General features: G+C 41.7%; 1 protein-coding gene across 3 annotated transcripts in view; it reads right to left on the bottom strand.

The window, feature by feature from the left end:
• ATAD5 (ATPase family AAA domain containing 5) overlaps positions 1 to 20,808 on the bottom strand; it is a 67,080-nt gene that overhangs the window by 526 nt on the left and 45,746 nt on the right. For all 3 annotated transcript variants that reach the window (XM_055257598.2, XM_055257599.2, XM_055257600.2), the window contains 7 exons: positions 18,804 to 18,980; positions 17,826 to 17,959; positions 17,277 to 17,370; positions 15,895 to 15,959; positions 7,154 to 7,334; positions 1,753 to 1,934; positions 397 to 1,253 (listed from right to left, as the gene is read on the bottom strand). In XM_055257598.2, coding sequence (XP_055113573.2) covers positions 397 to 1,253; positions 1,753 to 1,934; positions 7,154 to 7,334; positions 15,895 to 15,959; positions 17,277 to 17,370; positions 17,826 to 17,959; positions 18,804 to 18,980 — 1,690 coding nt within the window. The remainder of the gene's footprint in view (positions 1 to 396; positions 1,254 to 1,752; positions 1,935 to 7,153; positions 7,335 to 15,894; positions 15,960 to 17,276; positions 17,371 to 17,825; positions 17,960 to 18,803; positions 18,981 to 20,808) is intronic.

The raw sequence follows: 20,808 nt of genomic DNA, 5'->3' as shown, positions 1-20,808 counted from the left end.
GCATTGTTTTTAATTTTTAATGCCCAAGAAAAATGCAGTAATCCCAATCACAACCAGTTTAGTTTCCTTGCCTCTGGTCTAGACCAGATGACATTTCCAGATTAATTTCCTGTCAACACATCAATCACTCCCATACTGAAAAATCTCAATAACTATCACAGCAAGACCAAACTCCTTCCTGGGTCATTCAAGCATTACCTAAATCCACCCCAATCACTCATTATTTCTCTTCTCAGCAATCAGGCTGGTCTCCTTAACTGTCTCATTAGAAGCTACATTATTAATGTTAAAGGCTTACCATGATCAATAGTACAGCATTTTTAAATTAAGAAAAAACTCTAATGATTTCCCCTTTACCATTTATTACCAAAAAATAAAAAGTAAAGGAAGACTTACTCTAAATTAGCTGCTGACTGACTAAAGTATACATTATTGCGCTTTTGTGAAACATAAAAAGTAAGATCGTTGGTTGGATCTCTTCCTAATTTCTTGCAAGAATTCAAGGTTTCCAGTGCTTTTGAAATAGCAGAAGAACATTTAGTAAAGCTGAGAGCTTCTGCAGCTGCCTTTAATTCTCCAGAGCTTTGAGAAGTCCATCCGTCATTACTCTCAAGACTAAACTCATCACAAAGTCCACTTTTAACCTTTCCATTTGTCCAACTAAAGTCATTTCTACCGTATTCGTTTTGTTCCCTTACATCAGTTAAAAGGGCATCTAAGAAGGACATGTTATCCATGAACTCAGAGAGAGAATTTAAACAATGAGAAACAAGGGCAGAACATTTTTTTTCTGCAGTTGTTTTGGGAGGACAAGGAATAGATGTCTTTGTCTCTGGATTGTTTCCTTTGTCTCTGGCTTTGCTTTCTTCGTCTCTGGCTTTGCTTTCTTCTGAATTTGAGGAAGACGACACAGAGGACAGACTAATAGATTGATGAGGAAAGTCCAAGTCAGTGTCAAATAGATCACTATCATCTAATATTACCAATGTTTTCTTTTGTTTCTTTTTCTGGGACTTTTTCAATGGCTGTTTTCTTTCAGAATGTTTCCTAGCCAGACAGTTCATACTTTTTGTTGCTGCACTGGCATCCACAGTTAGTGATGGGCCACAAAAGTTTTTAGTTTCTGGAATGGTATCAACTGGTAATGGTAGAATAAACTCAAGATTACTATATAAAAAATCTACATTCCGCATTTGGAATTCTGTAAGAAGCTGGATGAGTTTATGCCATTCTTCCTTCGTTGTGATTTTGTGCTGAAAAACAATTTTGAGTAAAGAAATGTTACAGCAGTACATAGTTTGAATACTTTTCTACCTGTATGAATAGTGTTATCCCTATTCTAAATTCAAAGTACTGAGTCACTACCCCTCATAATTTTATTTATCTATATTTAATATATCAAAATAGTACTATAAGTCTAAAAATTAGACTATTAATTTGGAGAATTAAATTCTCTATGTATTTAGTATCTACTCCAATATTATTAGAAGCTCATTTATTTAGAACCACTTCTCTGAAATAGTCTATCTGAAAAATTTTCTAAATTCTATTCTAAATCCTATAATATGCATTCAGAGCAATGCCTATGCACCATTTGTAAAAGTGGTCAGATGTGTTAAAATCAGAGACCTAAGGCTTATACAAATTATAGGCATATTTAAGTTAAACTTAAGATTCAAAAGATAGGAGGCTAATGTTGGGAATATGAAAAGGAATATAAATTCAACATTGCAAAACAGACATTGAAAATACCTTTAAAAATGAAAATAAGTCTTCAGATGGGGAAAAAATGTTCTTAAGGCCAAACAAGGTCTCAGCACAGCCACTGTCACATTTTGGAAGGTCTACACGTTTCTTTTTAGTATTTTTAGGGTAAATTTTGTTATCAAGGCCATGTTCAGAGCAAACTAGTTGTACATTTCTGCTATTTCCACCTACAAAATAAAAGAAAATCTTAGCTCTCTCTATATATTAAACAAATTGTATCAAACAATTATTTAAAGCCTGAGATCCTTTGACATCTTCTGGACAAATACCCCCATTTTGTTCTCCACATATGTGTTTAATTCATTAAGAGTACAATATAAGCATTATTCTTTTTTTTTTTTTTAAAGACAGAGTATCACTCTATCACCCAGGCTGAAGTGCAGTGGTGCAATTTCAGCTCACTGAAACCTCCACCTCCTGGGTTCAAGCGATTTTCCTGCCTCAGCCTCCCGAGTAGCTGGGATTACAGGCATGCGCCACCACACCCGGCTACTTTTTGTATTTTTAGTAGAGACAAGGTTTCACTATGTTGGCCAGGCTGATCTCGAACTCCTGACCTCGAGTGATCCGCCCCCCTCAACCTCCCAAAGTGCTGGGATTACATGCGTGAGCCACTGCGCCTGGCCATAAGCATTATTTCTACCAAGAGATAAATTAGGTGAGGTGATGGTGGGGGACTTTCAAAGCCATCCAACAGAAAAAGTGCAAGGACTGTGAGCAGGCAAGTCACAGAAGAAAAATAAATACCTAATATTAATTTCAGGCCAGGTGAGGTGGCTCACACCTGTAATCCCAGCACTTTGGGAGGCTGAGGCAGGTGGATCACTTGAGTTCAGGAGTTCGAGACCATCCTGGGCAAGTTCGAGACCATCCTGGGCAACACGGTGAAACCTTGTCTCTATTCAAAATACAAAAATTAGCCAGGTGTGGTGATGCATGCCTGTAGCCCCCGCTATTAGGGAGGCTGAAGCAGGAGAATAGCTTGAACCTGGGAGGCGGAGGTTGCAGTGAGCCAAGATCACGCCACTGCACTCCAGCCTGGGCAACAGAGCAAGACTCCGACTCAAAGGGGGAAAAAAAAAGAAACAGTAATTTCAGCCGGGCGCAGTGGCTCACACCTGTAATCCCAGCACTTTGGGAGGCCAAGGCGGGTGGATCACCTGAGGTCAGGAGTTAGACACCAGCCTGGCCAACATGGCGAAACCCCATCTCTACTAAAAATACAAAAAATTAGCTGGGCGTAGTGGTGCGTGCCTATAATCCCAGCTACTTGGGAGTCTGAAGCAGGAGAATCACTTGAACCTGGGAGGCAGAGGCTGCAGTGAGCTAAGATCACGCCACTGTACTCTGGCCTAGGCGACTGAGCGAGGCTCCGTCTCAAATAATAATAATAGTAATTTCAAAGACCTAATAAAAAGATATGCAATTTCACCACTAAGCATGGAAATGTAATTTTAAAATGATACTGTGCATGTTTCACTTTTTAAATTGGCAAAATTAAAAGAATTATAATGTAGTTCTGTCAGCAGTACACATAAAAAAACCATCATATACTATTCATGGGAGCATAAGTTGGTACAATTATCATCAGAGGGCAGTCTGACAACAACTATCAAAATGTAAAGTATATACACCGTTTGTGACCCAGCAGTCATACTTCTAGAATTCTCTCCATCAATATTGCAGACATTTTCAAGGATATATATATAAAGATATTCACTGTATTTTAATGACAAATTGAAGATAATGTAAATGTCTGTAAGTAATGGTTAAATTACGGTACATCCATCCTATTCTATAGAAAAGCATGCAGCTGTGAAAAACAGTGGGATAGGACCGTATGTGCTGACAATAAACTTAAAAATAACTAACAACATATATAATACTGGTTAATTTTGCTAAATAAGTATGTATCTTTATGTTATATGCATAAAGGGCTAACTGTGGCTACTTTCAAGAAGTAGGGGAATATTGTTTTATGTATCTGTGTTTTTTTTTTAAAGGCAGGAATGAAACATATATAAAAAAAGATCTTTAAGAAGAGAAACTGGCCCCAGCCGAGTGCGGTGGCTCACGCCTGTAATCCCAGCACTTTGGGAGGCAGGTGGATCACAAGGTCAGGAGATCGGGACCATCCTGGCTAACACGGTGAAATCCCATCTCTACTAAAAATGCAAAAAATTAGCTGGGCGTGGTGTTACACGCCTGTAATCCCAACTACTTGGGAGGCTGAGGCAGGATAATCCCTTGAACCCAGGAGGCGGAGGTTGCAGTGCACCGCAATTGCGCCACTGCACTCCAGCCTGGGTGACAGAGCCAGACTCCGTCTCAAAAAAAAAAAGAAGAGAAACTGCTGTACTTATTTTCTGTCTTCTAAAGTTTCTTGCTATAACAATTTATATCTAGTGGTATATCAAAAAGTTATTAACTAATTTGTTACACCAGGATATTTTCCATGTGTTATGTATTATATTTACTTTTGAGAAATGGTTAAAGCTATGGGCTTACACTGAACAGAATATATAAGCGTATCTACCTTGAAAAAGAATAATATGAAGCCGGGTGAGGTGGCTCATGCCTGTAATCCCAGCACTTTGGGAGGCTGAGGTGGGGCGGATCACTTGAGCCCAGGAGTTCAATACCAGGCTGGGCAACATAGTGAGACCCCTGTCTCTACAAAAAATAAAAAAAATTAGGTGTGGTGGTGCACGCCTGTGGTCCCAGCTACTCAGGAGGCTCAGCGGGGAAGACGGCTCGAGTCCAGGAGATTGAGGTGGCAGTGAGCCATGACTGCACTGCCAGCCTGGAGTGCACTGCAGTACACTGAAGCCACTGCACTCCAGCCTGGGCAATAGAATGAGACACTGTCTCAAAAAAAAAGAAAATAAAAGAAAAAAGAAAAAGAATACATTAAAATGTTAAACCAATTAAAAGAAAAAACTGATGAGGATTAGTATTACCTTAATATTGGTTTCCTTGAAATATTTGTGTATTTACCAGAATAGGATCTGTAACTAGAGAACCATGACTATGGAGCATGGAAACTAAACTAAAACTTCTTCAGGCAAGGAACCATGTCTTAACCATGTAAACACAGGACCTGGCATGGAGAAGGTACTCACTGGAATTAGGTAACAATGGTGACTGAAAAAAAATAAGAAAAATATTTCTGAAATAATATAGTATTTAGGAAAGATAGAATTTAAAGACTCCTGAAGCTAAAAGTGATTGTACATTATAGTTACATAAGAATACTATATATCTATATATATATACTCACGTAGAAAAATCATTGTTTTTAGTAAGTGAAAAAGTTGTTAAATAATTATAGTATCATTTGTTTATAAGTACTATGTTATAAGTACTTATATATGTATAAGTACTTATATGTTAATACAGGTATAAGTAACAGTTTGAAAATTTAAGAGTCAAATTTCTGAGGAGGACGCTGGACACAGTGGCCTTCTCAGGAGGCTAGGACAGGAGGATCACTTGAGCCCAGGAGTTCAGGGCTATCCTGCATTATGATCCTGCCCATGAATAGTCATTATACACCAGCCTGGGCAATATAGCAAGACCTTACCTCAAAAAAAAAAAAAGAAAAGAAAAACTTTTAAGAGGAAAGGGGAACAGGGTGGGAGGTTTTTTGTGTATGTTTTTTAAATTTTTTTTTTTTTTTTTTTTTTGAGACAGAGTCTCACTCTGTCACCCAGGTTGGAGTGCAATGGTGTGATCTTGGCTCACTGTAGCCTCCACCTCCTGGGTTCAAGCAATTCTCCTGCCTCAGCCTCCTGAGTAGCTGGGACTACAGGCACGTGCCGCCATGCCCGGCTAATTTCTGTATTTTTAGTAGAGATGGGGTTTCACCATGTTGGCCAGGATGGTCTTGATCTCCTGACCTCATGATCTAACCGCCTCGGCCTTCCAAAGTGCTGGGATTACAGGCGTGAGCCACCACACCCAGCCTGTGTGTGTGTGTTTTTTTTAAAATTAAACAATGAGATCATCTTAAAAGCGCAACTATAAAAGAATAAGTAACTTACAGATTAGTTCAGATCTCTCATTTTTGAGGTGAAAAAACAGGCTCAAAAAGGTGAAGTGAATTTTAGAGCTTATATATTAATTGTAAAGAGTAGCATAGCCAGGAGAAAACTCCAACTTTCTAGATCCAGTTTAATTCTATTTACTCACATTGACTGCAAAACTTTTTTTTTAGTCAGAGTCTCACTCTGTCACCCAGGCTGGAGTGCAGTGGCGTGATCTTGGCTCACTGCAACCTCGATCTCCCAGGTTCTAGCGATCCTCCCATCTCTGCCTCCCAAGTAGCTAGGACCACAGGCACGCACCACCATGCCCAGCCAATGTTTTGTAGAGATGGGGTTTTGCCATGTTGCCTAGGCTGATCTCAAACTCCTGAGCTCAAGGAATCCATGCCTCTTGGCCTCCCAAAGTGCTGGGATTACAGTTGCGAGACACTGTGCCAGGCCAAAATGTTTTATGAACAAAGTTGACCTGTGCATATTTATTTTGAAGATTAATATAACAAGTTGCTTAAAATTTTTATAATCTTTGAACTATTCTAGTATAGCACAGAGTTTTTTTAATTAAAAAAAAATTTTTTTTAGGGCCAAGTACGGTGGCTCACGCCTGTAATCCCAGTACTTTGGGAGGCCGAGGCAGGTGGATCACAAGGTCAGGAGTTTGAGACCAGCCTAGCCAACATAATGAAACCCCATCTCTACTAAAAAGACAAAAAAAATTTGCCGGGCGTGATGGTGGGGGCCTGTAATCCCAGCTACTCGGGAGGCTGAGGCAGGAGAATTGCTTGAACCTGGGAGGCAGAGGTTGTAGTGAGCCGAGATCACACCACTGCACTCCAGCCCAGGCAACAGTGCGAGACTCCATCTCAAAAAAAAAATATATATATATATACTTTTTTTCTTCAGAGATGGTGTATTGCTCTATTGTCCAGGCCAGAGTACACTGGCATAATCATAGCTCACTGCAGCCTCAAACTCTTGGGATCATGTGATCCTCCTACCTCAGCCTCCTGAGTAGCCAGTATTACAGGCACATGCCACCCTGCCCGGCTAATTTTTACACATTTTTTTTATAGAGACAGGGGTCTCGCTTTCTTGCGCAGGCTGGTTTTGAACTCCTGGCTTCAAGTGATCCTCCCGCCTTGGCCTCCCATAAATTTTCTTGCAGAGACAGGGGTCTCACTATGTTCAGCAGACTGATCTGGACCTCCTGGCGTCAAGAGATCCTCCCACCTCACTCCCCCAAAGTGCTGGGATTACAGGCATGAGCCACTGCACTCAGCCATAGCACAGATTTTTAAATAGGGTCCCATAATAGAAATTTCTTTAATAACAAATCAACTTACGATAAAGGGTTAATGGTCGTTCTTCTAAAACTCCACCTCCACTTCTAATCCAGAATTGTAAGTAAAGGATACTTTTTCTGATATCACAAGTATTTGCAGTTAACAAGGTTACAAAGTCTTTTATATCAGTTCTAAAATTCTCAGTTAAGCAAATCATTTGTAGGTAGCTGGCAACATTTAGCTTCGAAACAGAGAGAGAAATGTGGTTAACTGCTGAGTTCAAATAGATACAGCAATAATACATACAAATAGTATCTAAAAGTGAGACAAATTTTGCTAAAATTCACATTATCTTAAATGCTCTTCTTGAGGATGAAACTGCTTTAAAAATATAAGGGAATATACTACTAAATTAAAAGAATTTACATGTATTTCTTTTATTAACTGTATATTGTGCAAGACAGCAAGGAAACTTTTATAGGAGATTCTCCAACCTGAACACTGAAGGCAGTTTTATAAACCTTGATAAAACCCCTTAGGATTAAGTAACAGTATAGCTTGATAGAATATCTTACAACAAAATTATAAATATGAATACTATAACACTGAAAAATACACCAGTTTTTAAAAACCAGGTTAGAAATTGCACTAATAAGTGCATAAAGCTAATTAAATTTTTGTTTTTTGGTAGAGATCGGGGTCTCACTATATTGTCCAGGCTGGTCTCAAACTCCTGGCATCAAGCAATCTTCCTGCCTTAGCCTTCCAAAGTGCTAGGATTATAGGCATGAGCCACTGTGCCCAGCTAAGAAATTGAGAGAGGCTGAGGCAAGGGGATCACCTGAGGTCAGAAGTTTGAGACCAGCCTGCCCAACATGGTGATACCCCATCTCTAATCCCAGCTACTTGGGAGGCTGAAGCAGGAGAATCACTTGAACGTGGGAGGTAGAGGTTACAGTGAACCAAGATCACACCATTGCACTCCAGCCTCGGCGACACAGCAAGACTCTGTCTCAAAAATAAATAAATAAATAAAATAATTCAAGTTATCAAAGATTTTCCCACAAAGAAAACTCGTAAATTCACTGATGAAGTATATCAAATACCAACAAATAAAGAATATCAACCCTATACAAACTCTTAGAAAAAAGAGAAGGAAACATTTCTCAACTCTTTTTGAGGGCAGCTTAACCTTAATACTTAAAGCTAACAAAGACAATTCTTAAAAAAAAAAGAAAAAGAAAAAGTTACAAAGTAGTATTCTGCAAGAAAATAAACATATAAATCCTTAATAAATTAATCATGAATCTAATCCATCAATATATAAAGTGGGTAATACATCATGACCAAGTGGGGTTTATCATTAGAAAATCAGTATAATTCACCATATAGATAGATAAAAGTAAAAAAATATGATTTCAACACATGCAAAAGAAGCTTTTGATAAAATCCAACACCCACTGTCGATAAAAATTCTAAGAAAATTGGAATAGGCCGGGGGCCATGGCTCACACATGTAATCCCAGCACTTTGGGAAGCCGAGGCGGGTGGATCACCTGAGGTCAGGAGTTCAAGACCAGCCTGACCAACATGGCGAAACCCCATCTCTACTAAAAATACAAAGAATTAGCCAGACATGGTGGCACTTGCCTATAATCCCAGCTACTTGGGAGGCTGAGACAGGAGAATCGCTTGAACCCAGGAGGCGGAGGTTGCAGTGAGCCGAAATCGCCCTACTGCACTCCAGCCTGGGCAACAAGAGCGAAACTCCATCTCAAAAAAAAAGAGAAAGTGGCCGGGCGCGGTGGCTCACGCTTGTAATCCCAGCACTGTGGGAGGCCGAGGCGGGCGGATCACGAGGTCAGGAGATCGAGACCACGGTGAAACCCCATCTCTACTAAAAATACAAAAAAAATTAGCCGGGCGTGGTGGCGGGCGCCTGTAGTTCCAGCTACTCACAGAGGCTGAGGCAGGAGAATGGCGTGAACCCCGGGGGACGGAGCCTGCAGTGAGCTAAGATCGCGCCACTGCACTCCAGCCTGGGTGAAAGAGCGAGACTCCTTCTCAAAAAAAAAAGAAAGTTGGAATAGAAGAAATTTCCTTAATCTGATAAAAAGAAGGTATGAAAAGCCTATAGCTAACTTTGTATTCAACAGTAAAGTAGTAAACACTTTCCATCTAAGATCAAGCACAAGCTAAGGATATCCATTGTTACCACTTCTACTTAACATCATATTGAAGGTCCTACCCAATGAAATAAGGCAACAAAAAGAAAAGGCAGAAAAAACAAAGGAAAGAAAACTGTCTCTGCAGATAACATGATTGAGTACATAGAAAAACCTAAGAAACTGACAGTTGTGGTGGCTCATGCTTGTAATCCCAACACTTTGGGAGGCCAAGGTGGGGGGATCACCTGAAGCTAAGAGTTTGAAGTTACAGTGAGTTATGATCACACCACTGCCCTCCAACCTGGGTGACAGAGAGACCCTGTCTCTAATAAAAATTTAAAAAATAGAAAAAAAGCAAAGAAAAACCTAAGAAACCAACAAAATAACTACTATAACTTTTTTTTTTTTTTTTTCTTTTTTTGAGACGGAGTCTTTGTCCCCCAGGCTGGAGTGCAGTGGCGCGATCTCGGCTCACTGCAAGCTCCGCCTCCCGGGTTCACGCCATTCTCCTGCCTCAGCCTCCCGAGTAGCTGGGACTACAGGCGCCCGCCAACACGCCCGGCTAATTTTTTGTATTTTTAGTAGAGATGGGGTTTCACCGTGTTACCCAGGATGGTCTCCATCTCCTGACCTCGTGATCCGCCCGCCTCGGCCTCCCAAAGTGCTGGGATTACAGGCTTGAGCCACTGCGCCCGGCCAATAACTACTATAACTAATAAGAGAATTTAGCAAGGACAAAGGAAAAGAACATCTAGAATCTACAGCAGTACTGTCCATTAGAAATATAAGGCAAGGGCAGCTGGGCGCAGTGGCTCACGCCTGTAATCCCAGCACTCTGGGAGGCAAAGGCGGGTGGATCACAAGGTCAGGAGATCCAGACCATCCTGGCTAACATGGTGAAACCCCGTCTCTACTAAAAATACAAAAAATTAGCCGGGCGTGGTGGTGGGCACCTGTAGTCCCAGCTACTCGGGAGGCTGAGGCAGGAGAACGGTATGAACCCAGGAGGCAGAGCTTGCAGTGAGCCGAGATTGCACCACTGCATTCCAGCCTGGGCGACACAGTGAGACTCCGTCTCAAAAAAAAAAAAAAGAAATATAAGGAAAGGGGAAGGTGCGGTGGCTCACGTCTGTAATCCCAGCATTTTGGGAGGCCGAGGCGGGCGGATCACTTGAGGTCAGGAGTTCGAGACCAGCCTGGCCAACATGGTGAAACCCCATATCTACTAAAAATACAAAAATTAGCAGGGCATGGTGGCACGTGTCTGTAGTCCCAGCCACTCGGGAGGCTGAGGCAAGAGAATTGCTTGAACCCAGGAGACAGAGGTTGCAGTGAGCTGAGATCGTGCCACTGCACTCCAGCCCAGGTGACAGAGCAAGACTACATCTCAAAAAAAAAAAAAAAAAGAAAAAAAAGAAAAGAAATATAATGCAAGTAAAACACTGTAAGCTATATACATACTGTGACTTAGATGAACCTCGAGGATGTTAATGCTAAGTGAAATAAGCCAGTCACAGCCTGGCACGATGGCTCATGCCTGTAATCCCAGCACTTTGGGAGGCTGAGGCAGGAGAATCGCTTGAACCCAAAGGCAGAGGATGCCTGACCAAGATCGTGCCACTGCACTCCAGCCTGGCAACAGAGCGAGACTCCATCTCAGAAAAAAAAAAAAAAGCCAGTCACAACAAGCCAAATCAGTATGATTCCATTTATATGTAGCATAGTCAAATTCATATAAACAAAGTAGAATGGTAGTTGCCAGCAACTACTGGACAGGAGGAAACAGGGAGTTTCATTTAACAAGCGTAGAATTTCAGTTTTGCAAGAAAAATGTGAATATACTTAATACTACTCAACTGTACACTGTTATGTGTTCTTTACCAAAAGCAAATTTTTTAATACAAAAATTTTAAAAACCAAGCCATATATGTAATTTAAATTTTCTAGGAGCCACATCAAAAAATGAAAGAAACAAGTAAAATTAATTTTAGGGCCAGATGCGGTGGCTCATGCCTCTAATCCCAGCACTTTGGGAGGCTGAGGTGGGCGGATCACGAAGTCAGGAGATCAAAACCATTCTGGCTAACACGGTGAAACCCCATCTCCACTAAAAAATACAAAAAAATTTAGCCAGGCATGGTGGCAGGCGCCTGTAGTCCCAGCTACTCGGGAGGCTGAGGCAGGAGAATAGCACGAACCTGGGAGGCAGAGCTTGCAGTGAGCCAGTGATTGTGCCAGTGCACTCCAGCCTGGGCGACAGAGCGAGACTCCATCTCAAAAAATGATAATAATAATAATTAATTTTACTATATTTCTTTTACAACAATATATCCAAATATTATTGCAAAATGTAACCAATATAAAAATTAGTGAGATGTGTTACATTCCTATTTTTTGCACTGAGTCCTCAAAATCTGGTGTTAGCCAGGCACTGTGGCTCATGCATGTAATACCAGCACTTCGGGAGGCTGAGGCAGGAGTATTACTTGAGCTCAGGAATTCAGGACCAGTCTGGGCAATATAGTGAGACCTCATCTCTACAAAAAAAAATGTTTTAATTAGCTGAGCGTGGTGGCACATGCCTATGGTCCCAGCAACTCGGGAGGCTGAGAGGGGAGGACTGCTTGAGCCCAGGAGGTAGAGGTTGCAGTGAGCTGAGATTGAGCCACTACACTCTAGCCTAGGAGATAGAGTGAGACCCTGTCTCAAAAAAAAAAAAAAAATCTGGTGTTTATATTACACTTTAGCACAAAGTAGAGACAGGGGTCTAACCACATTTTAAAAATATATAATAAGCTGTATTTAGATATAATTCATATACCATACAATTCACCCACTTAACATGTAAAATTCAATGGTTTCAGTATATTTATAGAGTTTTGCACCCATTACCACTATCTAATTACACAGCATTTTCATCATCCCCAAAAGAAACCCCAGACCAATCAGCAGTCACTCCCTATTTCTACCTAGCTCCTCTAGCCTTAAGCAGCTATGAATCCACTTTCTGTCTCTATAAATTTGCCTATTCTGGACATTTCATACAATTATTATCATATAAAATGTGATCTTTTATTAACTGTAGACTAGCCACATTTTAAAAGCTCAATAGCTTCATTTGGGTAGTGCAGACCATATTAGCATATAGCTGAAAACCAACAGTGAAGGTAAAATGAAATAATATACTTGGTTAATCCAAAAGACTGCAGAAAAGGAAGAAGGGTCTAGACAAATTGTCTTTTTTTTTTTTTCCAGAGTCTCGCTCTGTTGCCCAAGCTGGAGTGCTGTGGTGCAATCTCGGCTTCCTGCAACCTCTACCTCCCAGGCTCAAGCAATCCTCCTGCCTCAGCCTCCCAAGTAGCTGGGACTACAGGCACATGCCACTACACCCAGTTAATTTTTTTCTTTTTTTTTAATTCTTCTTACATCCAGCTAATTTTTGTGCTTTTTGTAGAGACAGGATTTCGCCAATGTTGCCCAGGCTGGTCTTGAACTTCTGGGCTCAAGGTATCCACCCACCTTGGCCTCCCAAAGTGCTAGGATTATAGGCATGAGCCACAGCGCCCAGCCTGTCTAGACAAATTTTTTTTTTTTTTTTTGAGACAGAGTTTTGCTCTTGTTGCCCAGGCTGGAGTGCAATGGCACGATCTCGGCTCACCACAACCTCCGCCTCCCAGGTTTAAGCAATTCTCCTGCCTCAGCCTCCCGAGCAGCTGGGATTACAGGCATGCACCACCACGCCCGGCTAATTTTGTATTTTTAGTAGAGACAGGGTTTCTCCATGTTGAGGCTCGTCTTGAACTCTTGACCTCAGGTGATCCACCCGCCTCAGCCTCCCAAAGTGCTGGGATTACAGGCATGAGCCATTGCGCCCAGCCTAGACAACTTTTAAAAAATATTCAATTATGTGTTATTTAAGAGAAACAATTTTTTCTGGGAGTGGGGGGAGGACAGGGTCTTGCTCTGTCACCCAGGCTGGAGTGCAGTGGCATGATCTTGGCTCACTGCAACCTCTGCCTCCCATGCTCAAGTGATCCTCCCACCTCAATCTCCCAAGTAGCTGGGACTACAGGTGTACGCTACCACGTCCAGCTAATTTTTAAAATTTTTTGTAGAGACAGGGTTTCACCACGTTTCCCAGGCTGGTTTCAAACTCCCAGACTCAAGCGATCTGCCTGCCTCGGCCCCCCAAAAGTGCTGGGATTACAGGTGTGAGCCACTGCCTCCAGCTAAGAAACACAATTTAAAAGTAAGAACATGGTCGGGCGTGGTGGCTCACGCCTGTAATCCCAGCACTTTAGGAGGCCGAGTTGGGTGGATTACTTGAGGTCAGGAGTTCAAAGCCAGCCTGGCCAACATGGTGAAATCCCATCTCTACTAAAAATACAAAAAAAATGGCCGGGTGCGGTGGCTCACGCTTGTAATCCCAGCACTTTGGGAGGCCGAGGCGGGCGGATCACGAGGTCAGGAGATCGAGACCATGGTGAAACCCCGTCTCTACTAAAAATACAAAAAATTAGCCGGGCGTGGTGGCGGGCGCCTGTAGTCCCAGCTACTTGGAGAGGCTGAGGCAGGAGAATGGCGTGAACCCGGGAGGCGGAGCTTGCAGTGAGCCGAGATAGCGCCACTGCACTCCAGCCTGGGCGACAGAGCGAGACTCCGTCTCAAAAAAAAAAAAAAAAAAAAATAAGCCGGGCATGGTGGTGTGCATCTCCAATCCCAGTTACTAGGGAGGCTGAGGTGGGAGAATTGCTTGAACCCAGGAGTTGGAGGTTGTAGTGAGCCAAGATCGTGCCACTACACTCCAGCTTGGGTAACAGAGTGAGACCTCACCTAAAAAAATAAAATAACCCATACAGTAAAATTGACCTGACCACAATCATATCTCACTGCAGCCTGGAACTGTTGGCCTCAGGCAATCCTCTAACCTCAACCTCCCAAAGTGCTGGGATTACAAGTATGAACCACCATGCCCAGCAACTCAATGTTAATTTTAAAAATGTTTTTTTTTTTAGAAGAATGAAAAACAAAAAAGAAAAAGGAAAAAATAAGAAAAAAAAAACACAAAAACACTTTCTTTTTAAAGGTTAAAAAAGTGCCTTGTTCATCATCGTAAGAAAAAAAAAAGGTGGGCCGGGCGCGGTGGCTCACGCCTGTAATCCCAGCACTTTGGGAGGCAGAGGCGGGCGGATCACGAGGTCAGGAGATCGAGACCATCCTGGCTAACACAGTGAAACTCCGTCTCTACTAAAAAATACAAAAAATTAGCCGGGCGAGGTGGCGGGCGCCTGTAGTCCCAGCTACTCGGGGGGCTGAGGCAGGAGAATGGCGTGAACCCCGGGGGGCGGAGCCTGCAGTGAGCCAAGATCGTGCCACTGCACTCCAGCCTGGGCGACAGCGAGACTCTGTCTCAAAAAAAAAAAAAGAAAAAAAAAAGGTGGTTATTTCTGGTGGAAAAGGGGATTCTTATTAGAAAGGGTCCATGAGAACTTTAGGAGGTAATGGAAATGCTCTATATTCTGATCTGCATAATGATGACACTGATTTTTACATATGTTATATGTACAAAATATATTCATTAGGTTATTCATGTAAGGGCATTTTAACTTCATTTAAATTTTTACCTCAGAAAAGCACTTTTACTAGGCAAAAAGCCTAGTGAACATTGGAGCCTAGTAAAAATTATTTTAAATTTAAGAAAAAACATTTTTAAAACAAAGAGAAATAATCAGAAGTTTCCTAAAACTTAAAAAGTTTAACATATTCCTTAGAAACCACATTTAAATTATAGCTTTTTTTCTTCTTTTTTTTTTTTTTTTGAGACGTAGTTTCACTCGTTGCCCAGGCTAGAGTGCAATAGCACCATCTTGGCTCACAGCAACCTCCGTCTCCCGAATTCAAGCGATTCTCCTGCCACAGCCTCCCGAGTAGCTGGGATTACAGGCATGCGCCACCACGCCCAGCTAATTTTGTATTTTTAATAGAGACGGGGTTTCACCATGTTGGTCAGGCTGGTCTCAAACTCCCGACCTCAGGTGATCCACCCTCCTTGGCCTCCCAAAGTGCTGGGATTACAGGCGTGAGCCACCACGCCTGGCCTGGTATTTATTTTTTTTGAGACAGAGTCTTGCTCTGTCACCGAGGCTGGAATGCGAGTGGTACAATCACAGCTCGCTGCAGCCACAGCCTCGACCTCCTGGGCTCAAGCAATTGTCCCACCTCAGCCTCCTGAGTAGGTAGGACTACAGGCATGTGCCACCACATCTGGCTAATTTCTTGTATTTTTGTGTAGAGACAGGGTTTTGCCATGTTGCCCAAGCTGGTCTCGAACTCCAGAGCTCAAGCAATCTGCCCTCCTCAGCCTCCCGAAGTGCTGGGATTACAGGCATGAGCAACTGTGCCTGGCCTTATTGATTGATTGATTGATTGACCAGGCTAGAATACAGTGGCACAATTTCAGCTCACTGTAACCTCCGCCTCTTGGGCTCAAGTGATCTTCCTGCCTCAGCCTCCCAAGTAGCTAGGAGTACAGGCATGATATCACACCTGGCTAAATTATAGCTGTATTTAATAATAAACTACTTTTACATGATTGTGATATGTAATTTATGGTTATCAAAATTTAAAACTTACCAGGCAAGGAGTACTGAACTTGATTTCTTCAAAGCAGCCATCAAACATTAAACTAAATGTTGGGTCTACACACACACACACACACACACAAAAAGAAAACATTCTTAAACAGTAAGACCACTAAATAACTTTTTCCAGTTATACTTTTCTATGAAAATATTCAGCACCCCCCTCCCCACCACCGCCTAGTGCTGTGGTGCAGTCATAGCTCACTGCAGCCTTAAACTCCTGGGCTCAAGTGATCCTCTGCCTCAGCTTCCCAAGCAGCTAGGATTATAAGCTCAAGCTGCCACGCCCAGATAATTTTTAAGTTTTTTTGTAGAGATGGGGGTCTCACTATGGTGCCCAGGCTGATCTCAAAACTCCCAGGTTCAAGTGCCCACCTTAGCCTCCCAAAGTGCTGGGATTAAAGGCATGAGCCACCACACCTGGCCAACTATGATCTTCTAATAAAACTACCAGCTGGGCACGGTGCCTCATGCCTATAATCCCAGCACTTTGGGAGGCCAAGGCAGGTGGATCACATGAGGTCAGGAGTTCCAGACCAGCCTGACCAATATGGTGAAACCCTGTCTCTAATAAAAATACAAAAATTAGCTGGGCATGGTAGTGTGTGCCTGTAGTCCCAGCTACTCAGGAGGCTGAGACAGGAGAATCGCTTGAACTCAGGAGGCAGAGGTTGCAGTGAGCCGAGATGGCACCATTGCACTCCAGCCTGGGCAACAGAGTGAGACTCTGTCTCCAAAAAAAAAAAAAAAACCACCACCTAACTTGTGATTCATAAGATATTTCTCAATATTTTAAGAGTACAATCACTACCAAATGGGCATTAATTTGTAAGTAGAGCCTAGCCTCATGAATATTTATAATTGGAAAAATATTAGAATATTATTATAGTATTTCCAATTTTTTGAAAAAGAAATTGAATAAGTTTTTAAAATGAAACATTCTGTGATAATTCTTTAGAAGATGGATCAATTCTATTAGGCTGATGATAGCTAAATATACAATAATCCATAAGAAAGTGTTATCAGGGGCAAAAGAGTGGCTAAGTTCAGTATTAAGGAACAGCAGAAAGGTTGGGTTCCATAAAAAATCCTGACCACTAAATCAGATTTAGTGATCTAATTATAGGTATGATAAGGACACCAGGAGAAGAATCTAGTATTTTCCCTACCAAAATACCTTTCCTAGATCTCTTATTTGCATTCTAGAGATTGTTCTCTACTTCCTAAATATCTAACACCCAACACAGTAACCCAAAGTAGTATCCATTTTAAAAAAGTAATTGCTATTTGTGAGTTAATTATAATTACTCCAGTCTGCAGATGAACTACAGATTTGAGTAACTGTTTAACTGAAGTAAAATCATTGTTACCTACCACTTGTAGTAAGGATTACAGGTCGTTTAGTTGTTGCCATGAATGTTTTGATTGCATTCAAAAACCCAGCATCTTCATCAAAAATTACATCAACCTACAGTTTATTAGAATATTAATGTATTAATACACTTACTAATATCAGTTATGTATACATAGTAAATATTCTATATGTCTGTTAGAGACAAAATTTATGAATTTATGAAGTGTGAATTCAGCTCATGTTGAAAGTTTATGTCATATACTATAATGAATTTTAAAATTATCAACTATCAAATGTTAAAAACAAATGCAGCCACCTGTAACTAGACAGATATGAATCAGAATAATTTATACAATCATTTAACAATAATTAGCAGCCGTGTATTACATTAATCATCTTCCTGAAAAATTATTCTAGAGTGGACAGTTCCATTTGCTTTAATTTCAAATAGATACACGTATTCCTGACCTCCTTAGCTATTTTACAATTCTTTATAAGAAAACATATAGTATTCTTTAAAGTAAGTCTTTATCATGAGCTCTTACAAACGTATACTTCTATAAGCCTACCTCCTCAAAAAGAATAAGAGATGTTGCATTTTTTCTGCTGGGTTCTTCAGCTCCAACGTCTCTGACATTTGAATTAGTTGCATTTGTAGATTTAGTCTGAGTAACTTGTTTCTGTTCAAAAGAATTTTTTATTCCTGCATAAATACAATATTAATATTTTAGGTAAAATCAACTTTTGCTAAGGCATTGGATATGTCCACAGAATAAGCTCAAACTGAAATCCATTATCAAAACTGAAACAGGACGGGCGCGGTGGCTCATGCCTGTAATCCCAGCACTTTGGGAGGCCGAAGCAGGTGGATCACCTGAGGTCAGGGGTTCGAGACCAACATGGCAAAATCCCAACTCTACTAAAAATACAAAAATTAGTTGGGTGTGGTGGCATACACCTGTAATCTCAGCTACACAGGAGGCTGAGGCAGGAGAATCACTTGAACCCAGGAGGCGGAGGTTGCAGTGAGCCAAGATTGCACCACTGCATTCCAGCCTGGATGAAAGAGTGAAGACTCTGTCTCAAACAAACAAAAACTGAAACAAGCTGGGCGTGGTGGCTCATGTCTGTAATCCCAGCACTTTGGGATGCTAAGGTGGGTGGATCACTTTAGGTCAGGAGTTCAAAACCAGTCTGACCAATATGGCAAAACCCCGTCTCTACTAAAAATACAAAAATTAGCTGAGAGTGGTGGTGTGCACCAGTAATCCCAGCTACTCGGGAGGCCGAGGCAGAAGAATTGCTTGAACCCAGAAGGAGGAGTTTGCAGTGAGCCAAAATTGCAGCTTGGCCTGGCAATAGAGCAAGACTCTGTCTCAAAAAAAAAAAAAAAAAGGAAACAAAATATTAACACTTCTATAAGTAGAACCTTCAGTGTAGCTGAGATTTAATAAACAGCAACAGGAACTTGTAAAATATATTCACATTTTTAGGTATAAGGGTCATTATTATTAAAAAATATAAAATTTGTCAATTTAATGTCTTACCTTTATCATATTCCAGAAGCATTTCTATTTCTTCACTATTTTTAGGTTTGGGAGATACTTTAAAATAATTTGCCAAGGTTTTGGGAGGAAGTGCTCGCTTTGGTCCACTACTTTTTGGTGATGGTGGAAGAACTTTTCTTGGTGATGTAACGACTTTCTTAGGGGAGCTTACTTTTTCTGCCCAAAACAAATTGCATTTAAAGATAAATATTCTAAAAATCATACAGGTAGCAAGATAGTTAGCCACATTCTGTATTTCTACTCTTAACAGTCAAAAATCGGCCAGGAGCAGTGGCTCAAGCCTGTAATCCCAGCACTTTGGGAGGCCAAGGCAGGCGGATCAAGAGGTCAGGAGATCGAGACCATGGTGAAACCCCGTCTCTATTAAAAATACAAAAAATTAGCTGGGCGCAGTGGCGGGCGCCTGTAGTCCCAGCTACTCGGGAGGCTGAGTGAGGCGGGAGAATGGCGTGAACCCGGGAGGCAGAGCTTGCAGTGAGCCGAGATTGCGCCACTGCACTCCAAGCTGGGCGACAGAGTGAGACTCCGTCTCAAAAAAAAAAAAAAAAAAAAACAGTCAAAAATCAAAGACACAGAAATTTTCTTTCATTCTTACAAATACTTTGTACATTCAAATATTACTATATTTATTTATTCTACCAGTACAGAAGGTTAAGCCAGTCATTTATTTATTTTATTTTATTTTTTTGAGACAGGGTCTAGCTCTGTCGCCCAGGCTGGAGTGCACTGGTGCAATCTCGGCTCACCGCAAGCTCCGCCTCCTGGGTTCATGCCATTCTCCTGCCTCAGCCTCCCGAGTAGCTGGGACTACAGGCACCCACCACCATGCCCAGCTAATTTTTTGTATATTTAGTAGAGACGGGGTTTCACCATGTTAGCCAGGATGGTCTTGATCTCCTGACCTTGTGATCCACCCGCCTTGGCCTCCCAAAGTGCTGGGATTACAGGCATGAGCCACCGCGCCCGGCCAAGCCAGTCATTTAGCAAAGGCACTCTACTCCAAAGAAATACACATTCTTTTTTTTTTTTTGAGTCGGGGTCTCACTTTGTCACCCAGGCTGGAGAGAAGTGGTATGATCTCAGCTCACTGCAGTTTCCACCTCCCAGGCTCAAGTGATCCTCCTGCCCAGCCCCCCAAGTAGCTGGGACTACAGGAGCACACCACCACGCCTGGCTAATCGTTTGTATTTTTAGTAGAGATGGGTTTTGCCATGTTGTCCAGGCTGGTCTCAAACTCCTGAGTTCAAGCGATCCGCCTGCCTCAGCCTCCTAAAGTGCTAGGATTACAAGAGTGGGCCACTGTACCCGGCCAGAAATACACATTCTTACAACAAATACCGTTCACAGTCCTTCCGTTCATTTTTTTCTACACCTGCTTAAAGAAAGAAGACGGTGAAGGGAAAATAACAGTATACACTGAGCACATTACAGAACTTTGTTGTTCAACTTTAATTTAGACCTGCAGTAAATTAATATTGCAAGCCAATAATATGTATTTTTAGAGATGCTTTGGAAGATAAATACAAAGTTAAAAAATAAATAGTTCACCTCTATTCTCCAGAAGCCCCATGGCATTTTTCCACAGAATATATCCTCTCTTCCGCTCTAGGTACCTGGATTTAGTACTTACAAATCCTAATTACTGTATGGCCTCAGAACAGGATCTTCCTCACATACCATCTCATGATCACAGTTCCATATCTGTGTCCTATTCTTTTTTAGTACCCTCTGTCTCTATAGATCTGGTTTTTGTTTTGTTTTGTTTTGTTTTTTTTGAGACAGAGTCTCTCTCTGTCCCCCAGGCTAGAGTGCAGTGGCGTGATCTCGGCTCACTGCAAGCTCCACCTCCCAGGTTCACGCCATTCTCCTGCCTCAGCCTCCCGAGTAGCTGGGACTACAGGCACCCACCACCACACCCGATTAAATTTTTGTATTTTTGGTAGAGACGAGGTGTCACCGTGTTAGCCAGGATGGTCTCGATCTG

This window comes from Symphalangus syndactylus, chromosome 20 (assembly GCF_028878055.3).
Source record: "Symphalangus syndactylus isolate Jambi chromosome 20, NHGRI_mSymSyn1-v2.1_pri, whole genome shotgun sequence".
Taxonomy (NCBI): domain Eukaryota; kingdom Metazoa; phylum Chordata; class Mammalia; order Primates; family Hylobatidae; genus Symphalangus; species Symphalangus syndactylus.
The sequence above is the reverse complement of the archived record's forward strand: the minus strand, read 5'-3'. Positions and strand labels throughout refer to the sequence as shown.